The sequence below is a fragment of the Eulemur rufifrons genome, chromosome 3, assembly GCF_041146395.1.
Source record: "Eulemur rufifrons isolate Redbay chromosome 3, OSU_ERuf_1, whole genome shotgun sequence".
Classification (NCBI taxonomy): Eukaryota; Metazoa; Chordata; class Mammalia; order Primates; family Lemuridae; genus Eulemur; species Eulemur rufifrons.
Window position 1 is genome coordinate 5,162,516 of NC_090985.1, and position 16,138 is coordinate 5,178,653.

Below are 16,138 nucleotides of genomic sequence, written 5' to 3' on the forward strand. Positions count from 1 at the left end.
GAGAGAGGCAGGGGATAGCCACCAGCCAGATTCTGTGACTCTTCATTCATCTCCCCTCCCCAATCCCTGCAGATTGATTGAAGAGTCACATCTCTCCCTGATGGCAAAATACAGAATGACTACTGATGGGCCTGGAGATGCCTTCAGTTCTCCAAGTCCTAAATTATGTTCCAGTCATATGAGATCTGGAAATCCCTAGGTTCTCGGTGTTCCTTATTGTTCCTGGGTTCCCATGAGATTTCTATTTTCCTTATTTCCATCTAACTAAATCTAACTACATCTTCTAACCCAAACCAGACATTTGTTTACAGTGGACAGAATTCCTCCCAGTGCTATGTGGTTATCTTGTACATGACAACAATTATATAGCAAAATAACTAAGATGCCACTGGCTATATGGAAAAAAAAAAAAAGAAGAAAAGCCAAAACATTACTTGGGATTTTATTAATAGTACTTTGAGAGTTTATCTCCTCTTTGGGGCTGTGAGCTTCATGAAGGCAAGGGTTATGTGTGACCCCTGTGGGTAACCACAGTGCCCAGACGATCTTGAGAATAGAATGTACTCAATGAATATCTGTTGGAAAATGCACCATATATTCATTTGTTTTTTTATTTCAGAATATTACTGGGGTACAAATGCTTTGGTTATATAAATTGCCTTTACACTGCCCAAGTCAGGGCTATGGGTATGCCCATTGCCCTGACAGCACACACCATACCTGTTAGGTGTGAATTTACCCATCTCCTCCTCCCTCCTCCCGCATGCCCGACACCCCATAAATGTTACTTCCATATGTGCACAGAAGTGTTGATGGATTTAATGGTGAGTACCTGTGGTGTTTGTTTTCCCATTCATGTGATACTTCACTTAGAAGAATGGGCTCCACCTCCATCCAAGATAATACAAGAGGTAGTTCACCATTTTTTATGGCTGAATAGTACTCCATGATATACATATACCGCATTTTATTAATCCACTCATGTATTGGTGGGCACTTGGGTTGTTTCCACATCTTTGCAATTGTCAGTTGTGCTGCTATAAACATTTGAGTGCAGATGTCTTTGCTATAGAATGTCTTTTTTTCTTTTTGGTAAATACCCAGTAGTGGGATTGCTGGATCAAGTGGTAGTTCTACTTTTAGTTCTTTGAGGTATCTCCGTAATACTTTTCACACAGGTTGTACTATTAATAGTTTGCAGTCTCACCAGCAGTGTATGAGTGTTCCTACCTCTCCGTATCCACGCCAACCATTGTTTTGGGACTTTTTGATAAAAACCATTCTCACTAGAGTTAAGTGATATCTCACTGTGGTTTTGATTTGCATTTCTCTGATGATTAGAGATGTTGAGCATTTCTTCGTATGTTTGTTGGGCATTAGTCCATCTACTTTGCACCACATGTTTGTAAAGGAATGGTGAAATTAGTATCAAATGGTCTTCCACATTAGCATTTTATAGTCCATCATGTAATTTTTCTTTTCTTTCTCTTCTTCTTCTTCCTCTTCCTCTTCTTCTTCTTCTTTCTTTTTTTTAAGAGACTGGGCTGTCACTATTTTGCTAAGGCTGGTCTCGAACTCCTGGCCTCAAGCAATCCCCCAAAGCACTGGGTTTACAGGCATGAGCCACCGGGGCCCGGCTTTTTTTCTTTTTAAAATTGCACTGAACCAACAAACACGGTAGACAGGCGCGTTTTCTTCACTGTAAGGAGAGGCTCCTATTATTTTTTAGCTGGGGGCCCATCCAAAGAGACCACTGGCTGCTCATAAGAGACCCAGCAACCTCCCCAGTTGGAAACCCAGTACCACATTTCCCAGAATACTTGACGTTCTCGCCTGGCCCCTCTGGCTATTAACAGGTATATTAGCCGACGGAAAGGGGATATGCCTGGAGATTGGTGCGAATGGAAGGACGCAGAACGTCTGTTTTCTACCGAGGGTTTCAGCTGGGGCTTTCTTATGCCCAGTTTAAGCTGGCCCGGAACCCGGCCGGCGGCAGACACCCTGCAAGCTCTGGCCGCCCGCGGTGGGGCAGCAGACCCGCAGGAAGGCCGAGCGCAGAGCCGCTCCGCGCTTGGAGGGACCAAGTGCCTCGCCCTGGGTACGCTCCGCGGTAGTCGGGTGAGGTTAGGAGATTCGCATCTGCAGATCCCACTCTGGGGTGGGGAGAAGGGTACAGCATTTGGATCCTGCCCTCAGCTCCAGAGAGGAGGTTTTCAGGGTCCAGCAGCGCAGGAATTGGGTTTAGCACTTGTCACCGCTTGAAATTGGGCATCCCGGTACTCCGAGTCCTTTGAGGTCTTGCTCGGGCCTACATTTCCCAGAAGGCTCCGAAGTGATTGACACCTCAACCAGCCTATGGACAAGGAAGATACCTAGCCATGGAAACTGAAAGGCCAATGGCAAGATGCCAGGGGCGGTGTTTTCCGGCTCCGGGCTGTCGAACGTAGAGTCCACCTGTGTCCCCACAGCCCTGTCAAGAATCCGGGTCGGGTTCTGGGAGGGACCGCCTCTGCGTTTCGGGCCGGGCGCGGCTCCGCGGCGGAGGACTCTCACTTCCTGCTCCATCCCCGCTGGGCCCTGGGGCGGTGAGTGAGTCAGGGCGGGAGACTGCGGCGGCAGCCCGCGCGCTGCTGAGGGGGCGTGGAGGGGCTGGCCCGCCACCCTGACGCTTTCTCTGCTGGGGTCCTGCGCTCGGCTCGGAGCCCCGGGGTCTTGCTGAGGTGTGGGGATAAGTAGCCGTGGCTTCTAAACCGGTTGTCTGGATAACTCATACTCTTAATTTCCTTGCTCCTCTGTGGTGGTCGCCGGGGATCAGTTTATCTTTCTGACCCTCTGACCGCTGCCGCCGGATCGGGGCCTGCAGCACCACGAGCAAGAGCGGGTGTCGGCCCCACCCGTGCGGTCATGTTCCTATTAATAAACGCAGGGAACAAACCGGTGCTTCTCACAATGGCACTTAGTCACAGCACCTCAGTGCTGTGGGGCCTTTGAGGTCACCTGTACAGGGGAAAGGAGGCTGGGTGGGAAACGGGGTTTCTATAACCGTGGCCAAGAATTCTCGCCCCCGCAATTGCTCCGCCTCCTGCAAGTGAGCCCTGCCGCTGTGTTTTTTGGGGTTGTTTGTTTGTTTGTTTGTTTTTGAGACAGAGTCTCACTCTGTTGCCTGGGCTAGAGTGCAGTGGCATCAGCCTAGCTCACAGCAACCTCAAACTCCTGGGCTCAAGTGATCCTTTGGCCTCAGCCTCCCAAGTAGCTGGGACTACAGGCATGTGCCACCATGCCCGGCTAATTTTTTCTATATATTTTTAGTTGTCGGTTAATTTCTTTCTATTTTTTAGTAGAGACGGGGTCTTGCTCTTGCTCAGGCTGGTCTCGAACTCCTGACCTTGAGCAATCCTCCTGCCTCAGCCTCCCAGAGTGCTAGGATTACAGGCCTGAGCCACCGCGCCCGGCCTGCAGTTGTGTTTTGTAAGGAATGTAGCGATAAAATTTATCCCTCAAAACCCTCATTATAATTGCTTCTTAATGACATTATTGTTGTTTGTTAGGGTTTAAAACGAAGAGGTGAAATGTGTTCCTACAGTCTTTAGGTCCTTAATACTTTATAAATGACCAGTGGCAATGTCTGTAAACATGTTTCTTTGAAAAGTTGTGTGCGTGTGTGTGCGTGCGTGTGTGTGTGTGTGTGTGTGTTCTAGGAGGAAACAGGTGCTTTGATTGGTGGGACAAAAGATGTGAAAAGTAAAACCTCCTCACCCCAGTCTGATTATTCCTCCACTGAAGTGCAGAATTCTTTGTAGCTGGTGGTCATTCAGTTGGCTGACTTGTGTTGGTTTCTGTTGGAAATTCTTTAAGAGAAAAAACATTATCCTATATGTTTCTCTGTGACTTCTAATACCTTGCAACATATTAATTACTGAATGAATTAATGATCCATTCAGTAATCCTGCAGTCCCCAACCCCCCAGGCCATGGACTGGTGAGGTTTGTGGCCTTTCAGGAACTGGCCGAAGAGCAGGAGGTGAGCGGCAGGCAGAGAACGAAGCTTCATCTGTATTTACAGCCGCTCCCCATCGCTTGCATCACTGCGTAAGCTCTGCTTCCTGTCAGATCAGTGCGGCATTAGAGTCTCACAGGAGCTCAATCCCTACTGTAAGCTGCGCCTGAGAGGGATCTGGGTTTCGTGCTCCTTATGATAATCTCATGCCTGATGGTCTGAGGTGGAGCTGAGGCGGTGATGCTGGGGAGCGGCTGCAAATACAGATTAGCATTAACAGAGAGGTTTGACTGTACAATATATGCAATGTGCTTGAAGCCTCTGGAGACCAACAACCGCCCCCCCCCGCCCCCTCCCCCACCCTGTGGAAAAATTGTCTTCCGTGAGACTGGTCCCTGGTGCCAAAAAGGTTGGGGACTGCTGAATCAACTCTGATCACCCTCCCAAAAAGTAATTTTTTTCATGACATTGCTGTCAATTTATAAATTATTAATGATTGGTTTCAGCCCCCAAGGGTTGTGTTTTGTGTTATCCGAGTTGAATTTCACTTATTTTTACAACCTATCTCTGTCCTTTTTAAAAATCCCTGTCTTTTTAAGTCTCATTTCTGACTCCATGAAACCTTGAAGTAGAATGGTACCCAGCACAGTTCCCTTTGGGGTCCTGCATAGTCTGTCCCTTGAGGTTGACCCCAAATCCATAAGCCAAGAAGAGTCAGCGGTTCTCATAACTAACATGAGTATAGTTAAGTCCATAATTTCCTAGCTTACTGAGGAAATTGTAGTTGGAGAGAATCAAAAGCTTTCCAGAAATCAAATTATATCTGTAAACTTTTTTGTTTATCTTGTTCACCATGAACAATTTGTTCCTCAAAAAGTCGATGTATCCAAAAGACTGAGGGTTCTTTAGGTGTGTTTGGGAGGTCCAGGCCTTTCTTAGTGGTGGGAAAGTTGGCCAAGGGAAGGCTCATGTAAAAACAGGACAAGAAAAGCAATCCTCCTGTGGTTGACAGAATTTACCTCAGGGCTGTTCCAAACCTCAGGGGAGGTTTGTTTGGGGATACTGGGGGCCATCTTTTGGTTTTGGTTTTCAGACAATGGTGAGAATATCTAGGGAGCTGCTGATGCATATCGAGGTCTCTTGCTTTAGGAACAGATGACCCTTGATGATGTGGCTGGGGACTTCAGGGAAGAGTGGGTTACCTGGACACTGCTTAGAAAATCCTCTTCAGGGATGCCACCCAGCACCGTTAGAAGAATGGGCTCTCAAAGGGTAAGGATGCTACTCTTCTCTATTTATTTTATTGTATTTTATTCTAAGAGACGCATCTTGCTCTGTCATCCAGCCTGAAGTGCAGTGGCTCAATCATAGCTCACTGCAGGCTTGAACTCCTGGGCTCAAGTGAGATCCTCCCACCTTGACCTCTCAAAGTGCTGGGATGATAGGCATGAGCCACCACACCAGGCCGCTACTCTTCTTTAGATTTAAGACTTAGATATTTTGAGAGGGTCTAGCTCTGAGTGGTCTCTGGGATGTTGGTTTCTTAGAGCTGCAGACCTCTGTGAGATTAATTGTTGCCTCCCTGGCAGAAAAAGAATGACTTCTATCTTTATGACACTTTATGGTTTGCAGATGTCTTTGATATTGATTGTCTTATTAATATCTCACTGTAACTTTTAATATACGTGTTACCAGCTAAGGACACTGAGACTCAAAAGTTAAGTGGCAGAGGTGAGAGTCCAACCCAGGTCTTTGCGGAAAAGGAGGAGCTGTCCCTATGGTGTTTTTGCCTGTCACTTGAAGATAAACACTTCCAGTGTTCTTTCTTTTTTCTTTTTATTTTTTAATTTTTTTTTATTTCAGCTTATCATGGGGGTACAAAAGTTCAGGTTATGTATATTGTCCATGTCCTGCCCATCCCCCCGAGTCAGAGCTTCAAGCGTGTCCATTCCCCAGACAGTGCGTATCGCACTCATCATGTAGCTATACCCCATCCCCTCCCTCCACTACCCATCCCCCCAACTTCCAGTGTTCTTTTTAAGATACCATGGCTACCCTTCCTCCTGCTTTACTTCATATCTATTAAACAAGTAATATTTGCTCATTAAAGAAAAAGACAGGCTGGGTACTGTGGCTCATGCCTGTAATCCTACCACTCTGGGAGGCTGAGGCAAGAGAATCGCTTGAGCCCAGGAGTTTGATGTTGCAGTGAGCTACAATGATGCCACTACACTCTACCCAAGGTGACAGAGAGAGACTCTGTCTCAAAAAAAAAAGAAAAAAGAGAGAAAGAAAAAGACAAGCAAAATGAAAACAAAAGTCATCCCTAATCCTACAACTGAAGAGTTACTATCCTACCAGCCTTTTTCCAAGTATATATAAAATTTATAAAAATATACATAAAAGAATAATATTGGGATTATACTATACATTCAGTTGTATATCCTACTTTCTTATGCATTGTATTGTGAATATATTTTGACAATAAATATCTTTCTGTACATCACTTAAAATAACCACCTATATTTTGTTGTATGGAATAATATTATTTTGTTGTATGAAGTAAGATATTAGACTGAATCATACTTGACCATTTTTTTTTACCTATAAAAATAACAGTTTCATTTGGTTCAATCAAATATAATTATTCCTTTGTTGTGGGACATTTAGGTCATTTCCACATTTTTACCAGTGTTATGAACATATTTTAGCTAATTGTCTTTTTTTAGAAGTTTTATTTATTAAAGTATAATCTTATCATTTCCTTAGAATTAAAATTGCTGGGTCAAAGAATGGATACATACCTAAGATATTTAATACTTTGCCAAATGCCTTCCAAGAAGAGTGAATCAATTTATTTATTCCCACAAGCACAATATCAAAGTATCTATTTCTTTATATTCCACCTGTCACAGTGGGTATTATAATTTAAGAGTCTGTGTAAAGTAAACGATGATAGCTAACATTTATTGAGGACTTACCACTTAATCCTCACAACCACCCTGTGAGGTAGATCTTATTCTTATTTCTATTTTATCAATGAAGACACTGAGACACAGAGTCTAAGTAATTTTTCTAAGGCCACACAGCCTGTAAGAGACAGGGTTAGGATTCAAACCCAGGCAGTGTGACTTCTGAGTTTGCATTCATTATCTCTACACTATACTTGTGTTGCCTAAATGTGTCATTGTTTTAATTTGAATTTCTTTGGTTAATGGTGAGGTTAAAGGTTTTTCATACATTTATAGGCTGCTTGTATTTTTTTCTTTTGTCAGTTGCCTATTCATTTCCTTTGCCTATTTTTTTTTGTCTTCTTAGCAAGTGTTTGTCTTTTTCTCATGGCTATATCCACTGTTTCTCTTCTGGGAAAATGTTAAAGCCCAACATTATAGTTAAGTTCCTTGATTCTTTCTAAGGGTGAGGTCATGGCAGCTTTGTTTCTGAAAAAATTCTCTCTCTGCATGAGTTTAGCTTTGTGCCCTCGGAAATGAGTTATTGTGCTTACTCTAGAGTTTCTATCACTTGAGTCTGATTTATTTTGTCTTGCTTTGTTTTGTTTTGTTTTTAATGGGAGGAAAAGGGCTTCTGTCTTAGCCTTCTGAGGAGATCGTCCTGTTTTATCACTTTACCATGGCTGCCTGTTTAATGAGAACAAACACACATCAGAGCTCCCCTGGTGTTCTCCCCTACCTAGGGAAGGAGAAAGGTTTGGATTTGGGTCAGGCCTTGTGCAATTGGCTCAGAATCACATCCTATGTTTACCTTCTTGGGCAGGATTTCTAGACCAAATGTAATCTCCCAGCTGGCACAAAAAGAAGAGCCATGGGTCCTACCACTCCAAAACTGTGAGGCAAGGAAGATTCTAAGGGAAAGTCACTCAGGTGAGTGCTACCCAGTGGTAGGAAATCTAGCATTTCAGCCCCAGTTTAGATGAAGAATTTGGAATGCTGTCCTAGACTTTTGTTCTTGGTATTTTTATTTTTTCTTTTGAGACAGAGTCTCTCTCAGTCACCCAGGCTAGAGTACTGTGGCATCAGCATAGCTCGTGAGCTGTCCATAGCTCAAACTCCTGGGCTCAAGAAATCCTCCTGCCTCAGTCTCCCAGCTGGGACTACAGGAACTCGCCACCTTGCCAGGCTAATTTTTTGTTTCTATTTTTAGTTGCCTGACTAATTTTTACTATTTTTAGTAGAGATGGGGTCTCACTCTTGCTCAGGTTGGTCTCTAACTCCTGACCTCACACAGTCCTCCCGCCTTGTCCTCCCAGAGTGCTAGGATTACAGGTGTGAGCCACCACGCTCAGCCTGTTCTTACTATTAGAAGTTTAAATTTGGCTTCTTGGGCAGTCAATAATAGAATAAAGTCTTCATTTTGACTAAGCATTTCACTTTGTATAAACTAACATCTTTGCAAGAGTTGCCCAATTTGACAATATGTGGTACGCTCTTGAAGGATATCAAGATTACCTCGAGATTCATCTGGCCATCTTAAAAAGAGTTTATGAATTCATGTTTTCTGTAAGCTCAATGAACTTCAATAAACTTTTCACAAATTGAAAGACAGTGGTTGAATTAAGTTTAATCTGCTGCAGAAACAGTAATTTTATTCTTTCTTACTGCTTTCTGATGTTCTTTCCTGATAACTGATAACTTTATTCTCTGTTACTTTTGTTAATTTTTCAGACTTTGAGCACCAGGTGGCAAAACTCAATCAGAACATTTCTGAAACAGAACAATGTGGAACATCCTCAGAAAGGACCAATAAAAATATTTCTCATACTCCTGGTTGGAGAGGAAACTGGGAAAGGGGCCTTGAATTAGAAGGACAACATGGAACCCTTCCCAGAGAGGGCCAGCAGGAGCTCTTTTCACAGGAGAGGGATTTAAACAAGCTCCTGGATGGATATGTAGGAAACAAACCTGTGTGTGCAGAATGTGGGAAAAGCTTTAACCAGAGTTCCTATCTTATAAGACACCTAAGAACCCATACTGGCGAGAGGCCTTATAAATGCATCGAGTGTGGGAAAGGCTTCAAACAGAGTTCAGACCTTGTCACCCATCGCAGAACACACACAGGAGAGAAGCCCTACCAATGCAGTGGGTGTGAGAAAAAGTTCAGTGACAGCTCGACACTTATGAAACATCAGAGAACCCACACAGGTGAGAGACCCTATGAGTGTCCAGAGTGTGGGAAGACTTTTGGGCGGAAGCCACACCTTATAATGCACCAAAGAACCCACACAGGAGAGAAGCCCTACACATGCCTGGAATGTCATAAAAGCTTTAGTCGAAGCTCAAATTTCATCACCCACCAGCGGACCCACACGGGGGTGAAGCCTTACAGGTGTAATGACTGTGGGGAGAGTTTTAGCCAGAGCTCCGATTTGATTAAGCACCAACGAACCCACACAGGAGAACGGCCCTTTAAATGCCCAGAGTGTGGGAAGGGCTTCAGAGATAGTTCTCATTTTGTAGCTCACATGAGTACTCACTCAGGAGAGAGGCCTTTCAGTTGTCCCGACTGCCACAAAAGTTTCAGTCAGAGCTCGCATCTGGTAACACACCAGAGAACACACACAGGTGAGAGACCTTTTAAGTGTGACATCTGTGGGAAAGGATTTGCTGACAGTTCTGCTCTCATTAAGCACCAACGAATCCACACAGGAGAAAGACCCTACAAATGTGGCGAGTGTGGGAAGAGCTTCAATCAGAGCTCCCACTTCATTACCCATCAACGAATCCACTTAGGAGACAGACCCTACCAATGTCCTGAGTGTGGCAAGACCTTCAATCAGCGGTCCCATTTTCTCACACACCAGAGAACACATACAGGAGAAAAACCTTTTCACTGTAGTAAATGTGATAAGAGCTTCCGTCAGAAAGCGCATCTTTTATGCCATCAAAACACCCATTTGATTTAGGAAATAGGCTTTAGTGGTTCTGCTACTCTCTTCCAAATTTCCATTGCTACTGTCTTCAAGTACCCCAAACAAAGAAAACCTGGACTTCAGTAGCTCACGTTGGGCCCTGATCTGTTGTCTCTCTTCCTTTTCTCTGTTATAATGGAGAGGATAAACGTAAAGGGTCCAAATAACATTCTGAACACAAAAGGCATTCCTTCAGTGTATTACTGACTTAGGGAAAGTAAGTTTAATGGTCTATGCCTGGTTACTAAATGAGAAGTGAGAGAAATGTGGCCTAGAGATCACATGTAAATGACCAAGTATAGCGCCTGGCACAAAGTAGATGCTCAGTAAGTAAATGGTCACATTTATTATTATTAATGATGAAGATTTGAAGTGTTATATAAAACCTTTAATGCAGTGCCTGGCCTTTAAAAGACATTCAATACAAGCTTGGTTGCTTGTATCAGCTTTATTATTCAATAAGGAATTTATTCATGCAGCACTCCCAAGGTCAGAACTTGCAAGAAATTAGATTGGAGCTAGGTTTGGGGCCTGAACATATAGATTTAATAAAAAGGAAACTCTTTCCCGATCCAGCGCTGTGCAGGCATTAGTCACCAGATGTCTCCCTGCCATGATGAGGCAGAATTATCATACAGGATGTTTGCAGTCTTGTGACTTAGAGGTTGAAAGAATTTCAGAAGCTCTTTGAACAGCAGCATATGAAGTACTTCCACTGCAGGTTTGCTGTCATCTGAGATATAGAAAATACTCTATGAATGTTACAGCTCTTTTAGTAGTCTAGCAGGTTTTCTGGTCATCACCATAAGACCCCCTAAATCTATTTTTAAAAAAAGAAACAAAATATTCTATGATGAGCAAATCAGAGAGATCTGGAAGAGGCATGTAAAATTGTGGAAGCAAAGTTGATAAGAATGTCAAGTGATATTACAGGGATCTTTCCTGGTATGTAGTTGAAGGAAGCAACCCTGGTTTTCTAAATTGCTGGATCATTGGTCATTTAGTTTTATTAGGTTAATGCAATTCTCTGATCCTTTTAGGGCCATTCACTTTATGCACTAGTACATTCTTATATTTAATTGAAATAAATTGAGGGAAGGCAGTGTGTTGGAAAGAACACTGACTTAATTGAGAAGGTAAAGAGTTTGGCCCTGGCCCTGGCCCTTAATTTGGCCAGGCTTTCACCTTCTCTCAGCCCCAAGTTTTACCTACCTCACAAAGGTGTCATTAGGATCTAAAATATATACGTACACACACGCACACACACACATATACACACACATATAAGCACTTTGTTGTTAAACTGTAAATGTAATATCCCTAAGATTTAATGTTACAGTACTGTTGCTAATGTCTTTTTTCCAAGAAGTTTTGGCTAATATTTCTCAAGGTGTCCCATTTTCTCTCATAATGAGGGACTTTTTTTTTAACTGTTGGAAAACTGAAGTGTGAAAATGCTAAATGACATGACCTCTCACTGATCACGTAGTTAACAGAAGAGCCAGATTTGGGGGCAGATCACTAGATTTGCAGTCTGCAGTCTTCCTCTTCAACAACAGACCAGCTCTGGGATCTGTTAGAGTGCCTCTGAGACGCTACTGAAGGAGAGAATATGGGCCTGAAGGACCCATATGCTATCCATTAAACCAGTCTGAATTTGGAAATGATGGAGGGAAGTAGCCTAAGTCGTAGGGAGCTTCACAGGATCCTGTGCTAGGGTCCTTGATCCTGATGGAATGAAAGTGGAGGAGTAAGGGCAGGTGCAAGTGGTTAAGGAGGGAGTTGGACGGTTACCATTTTTTAGAGAGAAAGGTAGTGGATTGAAGGTTTTTTTCTTTCAAGCAGACTGAATTTTTACATCAGCCTTGGAACACTACTTCATTCTCTTCTGTTTATGGAATGCCATGTGAGTGCTGTAACTCAAGGGGGCTAGAACTCAGCTGATAACCTTGGCACCTTCTTTGAAAGGGTAATTAGATAACTGACTAGGAAACAAAAAAGTCTGCTTAATCCAGCGCAATGGTTCTCAAAATGTGAACCTAGCCCAGTTGCATCAGCATCACCTGGGAACTTATTAGAAATTCAACTTCTCAGTCCCCACCCCAGACCTACTGAATCAGAAACTCTGCGTTCTGTGTGTTTTAATAGCCCTCCAGGTGATTATGACACGTACTCAAGTTTGAGAACCATTGTTTTAAAAGATGTCTCCTCTACTAAATATAGCCACAATGATGGTGATTTGTATAATAATGTCATCAAGTATCCCAGTCAACATTCACATTTCCCTAACCATCTTAGGTTTTTTTGATTTTAGTTTTTAGTTTGAAGCAAAATCTAAATAAGGGCCAGGCGTGGTGGCTCACGCCTGTAATCCTAGCACTCTGGGAGGCCGAGGTGGATGGATTGCTCAAGGTCAGGAGTTCGAGACCAGCCTGAGCAAGAGTGAGACCCCCGTCTCTACTAAAAATAGAAAGAAATTATATGGACAGCTAAAAATATATATAGAAAAAATTAGCCGGGCATGGTGGCACATGCCTGTAGTCCCAGCTACTCGGGAGGCTGAGGCAGGAAGATCACTTAATCCCAGGAGTTTGAGGTTGCTGTGAGCTAGGCTGATGTCGCGGCACTCAAGCCTGGGCAACAGAGTGAGGCACAATAGCTGCTTGATTAGAACTTCTTTGATTTTTAAAATACTGCTGTCTAAATTTTGGCCTCCATGACTTAGATCTCTAAGTCCCTTCCAGTGAGAGACTCTGTTCTGACAGGAAATTTCTAAATGCATTTTAAATCTCATAATGACTTTCCTAATGTACCTTGTTGCTCTTCTCCTCCTTCCCCTACAGTTTGTCTAGGTTCCCCACGAAGCAGCGTGCTAAAGAGCTCAGTAAACACTCAAGTGGGCCTGGCGGTGGCTCATGCCTGTAATCCTAGCACTCTGGGAGGCCGAGGCCAGAAGATTGCTTGAGGCCAGCAGTTCAAGACCAGTCTGAGCAAGAGTGAGACCCTGTCTCTACTAAAAATAGAAAAGAAATTAGCCTGCGGTCATGGCACACGACTGTAGTCCCACCTCCTCGGGAGGCTGAGGCAAGAGGATTGCTTGAGCCCAGGAGTATGAGGTTGCTATGAGCTATGATGATGCCATGGCACTCTACCCAGGGCAACAGAGCAAGACTCTGTCTCAAAAAAACCAAAAAACAAAAATACTCAAGTGATTCCTTAGTCAGGGAGAGAATCTCTAACTTGGCGATTAGTATTTCCCAGTACTATCCTGGTTTGAAACAGGAGCAGCAGCTGGGAATGATTTTGCATCTCTTTTATGGTAATATGAGAGTATGCCATCTTCATTTATTTTATCTACCCAAGTATTGTTCTAAATCAAATATGATCAATACCTAGACAATGGCAATAATTTGTAAAAATCAAATGAGGAGGCAAGGGAAGAGCCCAGCAGGTAGAAGGGGTAATTTGTGTGAAATTCAGGGGTTTCATCTCCCCAGGTAAAGGCGTTTTGGCCAGGGGTAGAATGCAGAATGAGAAAATACAGAGCTAAGAATGATACTCCTCAGAAGTGACACTCCGAGAATTTGCACTGGATTAATGTTAAAAGTCCAGGAAGGGTGTCCCACAAGAGGGAGCCAGTTAGAGGACATTTGAGCTAAACAAAAGCTACATTATTAGCACAAGGATTCATAACCCCAAACCCACTTAGGAACATGATTTGCACTCATTGTCTATGAGTGACCTCAGATTCAGGGGGCAGGATCTGGAAGCAGCACAGAGCCAGGGGTTAGAAGAGCAAGCTTCTAGTTTTGGTGCAGCTATTTACTATCCATGGTGCAGCTATCCATGGACAGGTCAGCTAATCACTCTAGACTTCAGTCTATCTGTTAAATCAGATAAAGACTCCTTCTGGCTCTAAAAATTTACAGATCTGGGGCTCTCACAGATCCTAGTACTGTGCAATGTTATGAGCAGCCTCTTCCACATGTACCCCTTTATGCTCTGAGACAATACAAGTGGGTAGTCTATACCCCAGGTCCCTCTCCAGCTCCCTCCTCCCTTCTCCCCAGGTTCTTGGAGGAAAGGGGAAACCTCATAGCTGCCAGCAAAGTTGGCATATTACCTCCAAGCTAAAGAGCTCAGCAGGCTCCAGCCCCTCCTTCCCTTACTCCCCTACTTCCTAACAGTCTTTTAAAGACACAAGTTACTTGTTTATAACACATATTGTGTATATATATATATTTTTCAGACAGAGTCTCACTTTGTCACCCTGGGTAGAGTGCAATGGCATCATCATAGCTTACTCCAAGCTCAAAACTCCTGGTCTCAAGCGATCCTCCTGCCTCAACCTCCCAAGTGTCTGGGACTACAGGCATGCACCACAACACTCAGGTAATTTTTCCATTTTTAGTAGAGACGGGGTCTTACTCTTGCTCAGGCTGGTCTCCAACTCCTGGCCCCAAGCGATCCTCCCACCTTGGCCTCCCAGAGTGCTAGGATTACAGGTGTGAGCCACCACACCGAGCCTTGTAACATATATTGAATCCTTTCCTTTCACTTTGTACTTCACGTTGTACATCTACAGGTGTATCTATTCTGTAAGATGTGAGCTCTTGAAGGGCAATGTGTGACTGCTTTGTGGCCCTTCCAACCCCCTCTCACCCACCGTAGCCATGAGTAGGGAATATTTAAATGCTATTGGTGAGAGTGGAGGTAACTGCCTTTCCACATTTTTCCTTTGCTTCTACCCTGTGACTGGACGATTAGCTTCTTGCCTATGCTCTGCACATCTGCTCTTAGGTCATCACCAAGCCCTAACTGTTTTACTTCTCAGATTCCTCTCAAACCTGTCTATCAAACCTCTCCATCTCCACTGCCACTCTTTGGTCCGAAAAAACCAAAATCTCTTACCTGAATTCCTGCAGTAGCCTCCTAACGGCTCTTTTTCTTCTCACAGAAGTCAGAGTGATCTTTTAAAATCCTAAATATAACCACATCACTTCCCTACTTAACATCAGCAGCTTCCCATTGCTTTTAGGATGAAGAGGCAAATCCTTACCCACGTCTAAGAGGCCTTTGCAGTTTGCAGAGGGGAGAGTCCGCTGCCTCTTCCAGCCTCTTCTGACGTCACCTTCCCCCTCCCTAGCTGTGCCTCAGCACACTTGCATTTTCTGTTCCTTGGTCACACAAAGGTCATGTGCTCCTTAGAGTCTTGGTACTAACTATTCCGTCTTCCCAGAATGTTCCTCACCCAGATCTTCACATAGGCTATTTGTCAACCAGGTTTCAGCCTAAACTTACCTCCTTCCCAAGACTTTCCCTGACTTTTGCATCTAAATCAGTCCTGCCCCCCCAACGGTCTCTCTCCATCACGTTACCCTCTTTTCTTTTCATCAAAGTCCTTGTACCTTCTGATAATTTCTTGTTCATTGATTTGTTTTTGGTAAACTCCATGAAAGGAGGGAGCAATTTTTCTTATTTCCATTCTTCCCTGGGCACTTAGAGCAGTGCCTGGCACAGGGTAGGTGCTCATAAATCTTTACTGGATAAATAATGAATGCATGCTCACAGGCAAGGAACTCGTTGTGCTGGAAAAGTAGCAGAGTGAAAAGAAACTGGACAGATGAATAAAGGTCACACCAAGAAGGCTGATGGTAGTTGCCAAACTGCGAAGTTTAGATCTTACTCTCTGGGGAGCGGGGTGTCGCTAGTATTGTTGTAGGAGAGGAGAAACATAATCAGCGTCTGAGGAGGGCTGATTTGGCAGCCATGTGTAGGTCATGTTACAGAGAGAAAAACTGAGGGCTTTGAGAAAATCCATGCTGTGAAGGGCTTAGCACGGTGCCTGGCATAGTCACTTTCCAGTAAGTGAGCATTATCACCAAGCACCATGGCAGGCACCACCACAGAAAGGCAAGATCATCAAACCATCTTTCTGCCTCAACATAGTTCTTCCTAGAGCCTATCATCACATTCCTTCCCCTCCCCTTTGGTCCAGCTTCCACTCACATGTAGTTATTCATGTCTAAGCCCTTTTAATAGGGCTACTGATCCTAGTATACTTCTAGGACTGGACTCTCAAAGGTCTTTTAATTTCCACATCTGAAGGCCTCTTGTTAGTCTTTTTCCCATTCAACAATTCTTTGCTGTTTAATGCCATTTATATATACTTATTTTTGAAATTCTCTTTTCCCGCTGTAGTTTTGAGATGGTTCT

At 43.8% G+C, this 16,138-nt stretch overlaps 1 protein-coding gene and 1 non-coding gene across 2 annotated transcripts; both read left to right on the plus strand.

Moving 5' to 3' along the window:
• The first annotated feature begins 5,128 nt into the window (after positions 1 to 5,128).
• ZNF774 (zinc finger protein 774) lies at positions 5,129 to 9,916 on the plus strand. Its single transcript, XM_069465694.1, has 3 exons — positions 5,129 to 5,268; positions 7,771 to 7,877; positions 8,679 to 9,916. Exons 1-3 carry the CDS (start codon positions 5,162 to 5,164, stop codon positions 9,914 to 9,916), a joined length of 1,452 nt encoding a protein of 483 aa, XP_069321795.1. The 5' UTR covers positions 5,129 to 5,161.
• Positions 9,917 to 10,678: 762 nt separating this feature from the next.
• Positions 10,679 to 10,737, plus strand: LOC138382114 (U7 small nuclear RNA). The gene has a single exon (XR_011233275.1). It is a non-coding gene; the product is annotated as a U7 small nuclear RNA (small nuclear RNA).
• The last annotated feature ends 5,401 nt before the right edge of the window (positions 10,738 to 16,138 follow it).

Coding starts and splice junctions, on each gene's coding strand:
- ZNF774 (XM_069465694.1), top strand. CDS start 5,162: ATGATGTGGCTGGGGACTTCAGGGAAGAGTGGGTTACCTGGACACTGC. Junction 5,269..7,770: donor GAAGAATGGGCTCTCAAAGG/GTAAGGATGCTA, acceptor CTTCTTGGGCAG/GATTTCTAGACCAAATGTAA. Junction 7,878..8,678: donor TCTAAGGGAAAGTCACTCAG/GTGAGTGCTACC, acceptor TTAATTTTTCAG/ACTTTGAGCACCAGGTGGCA.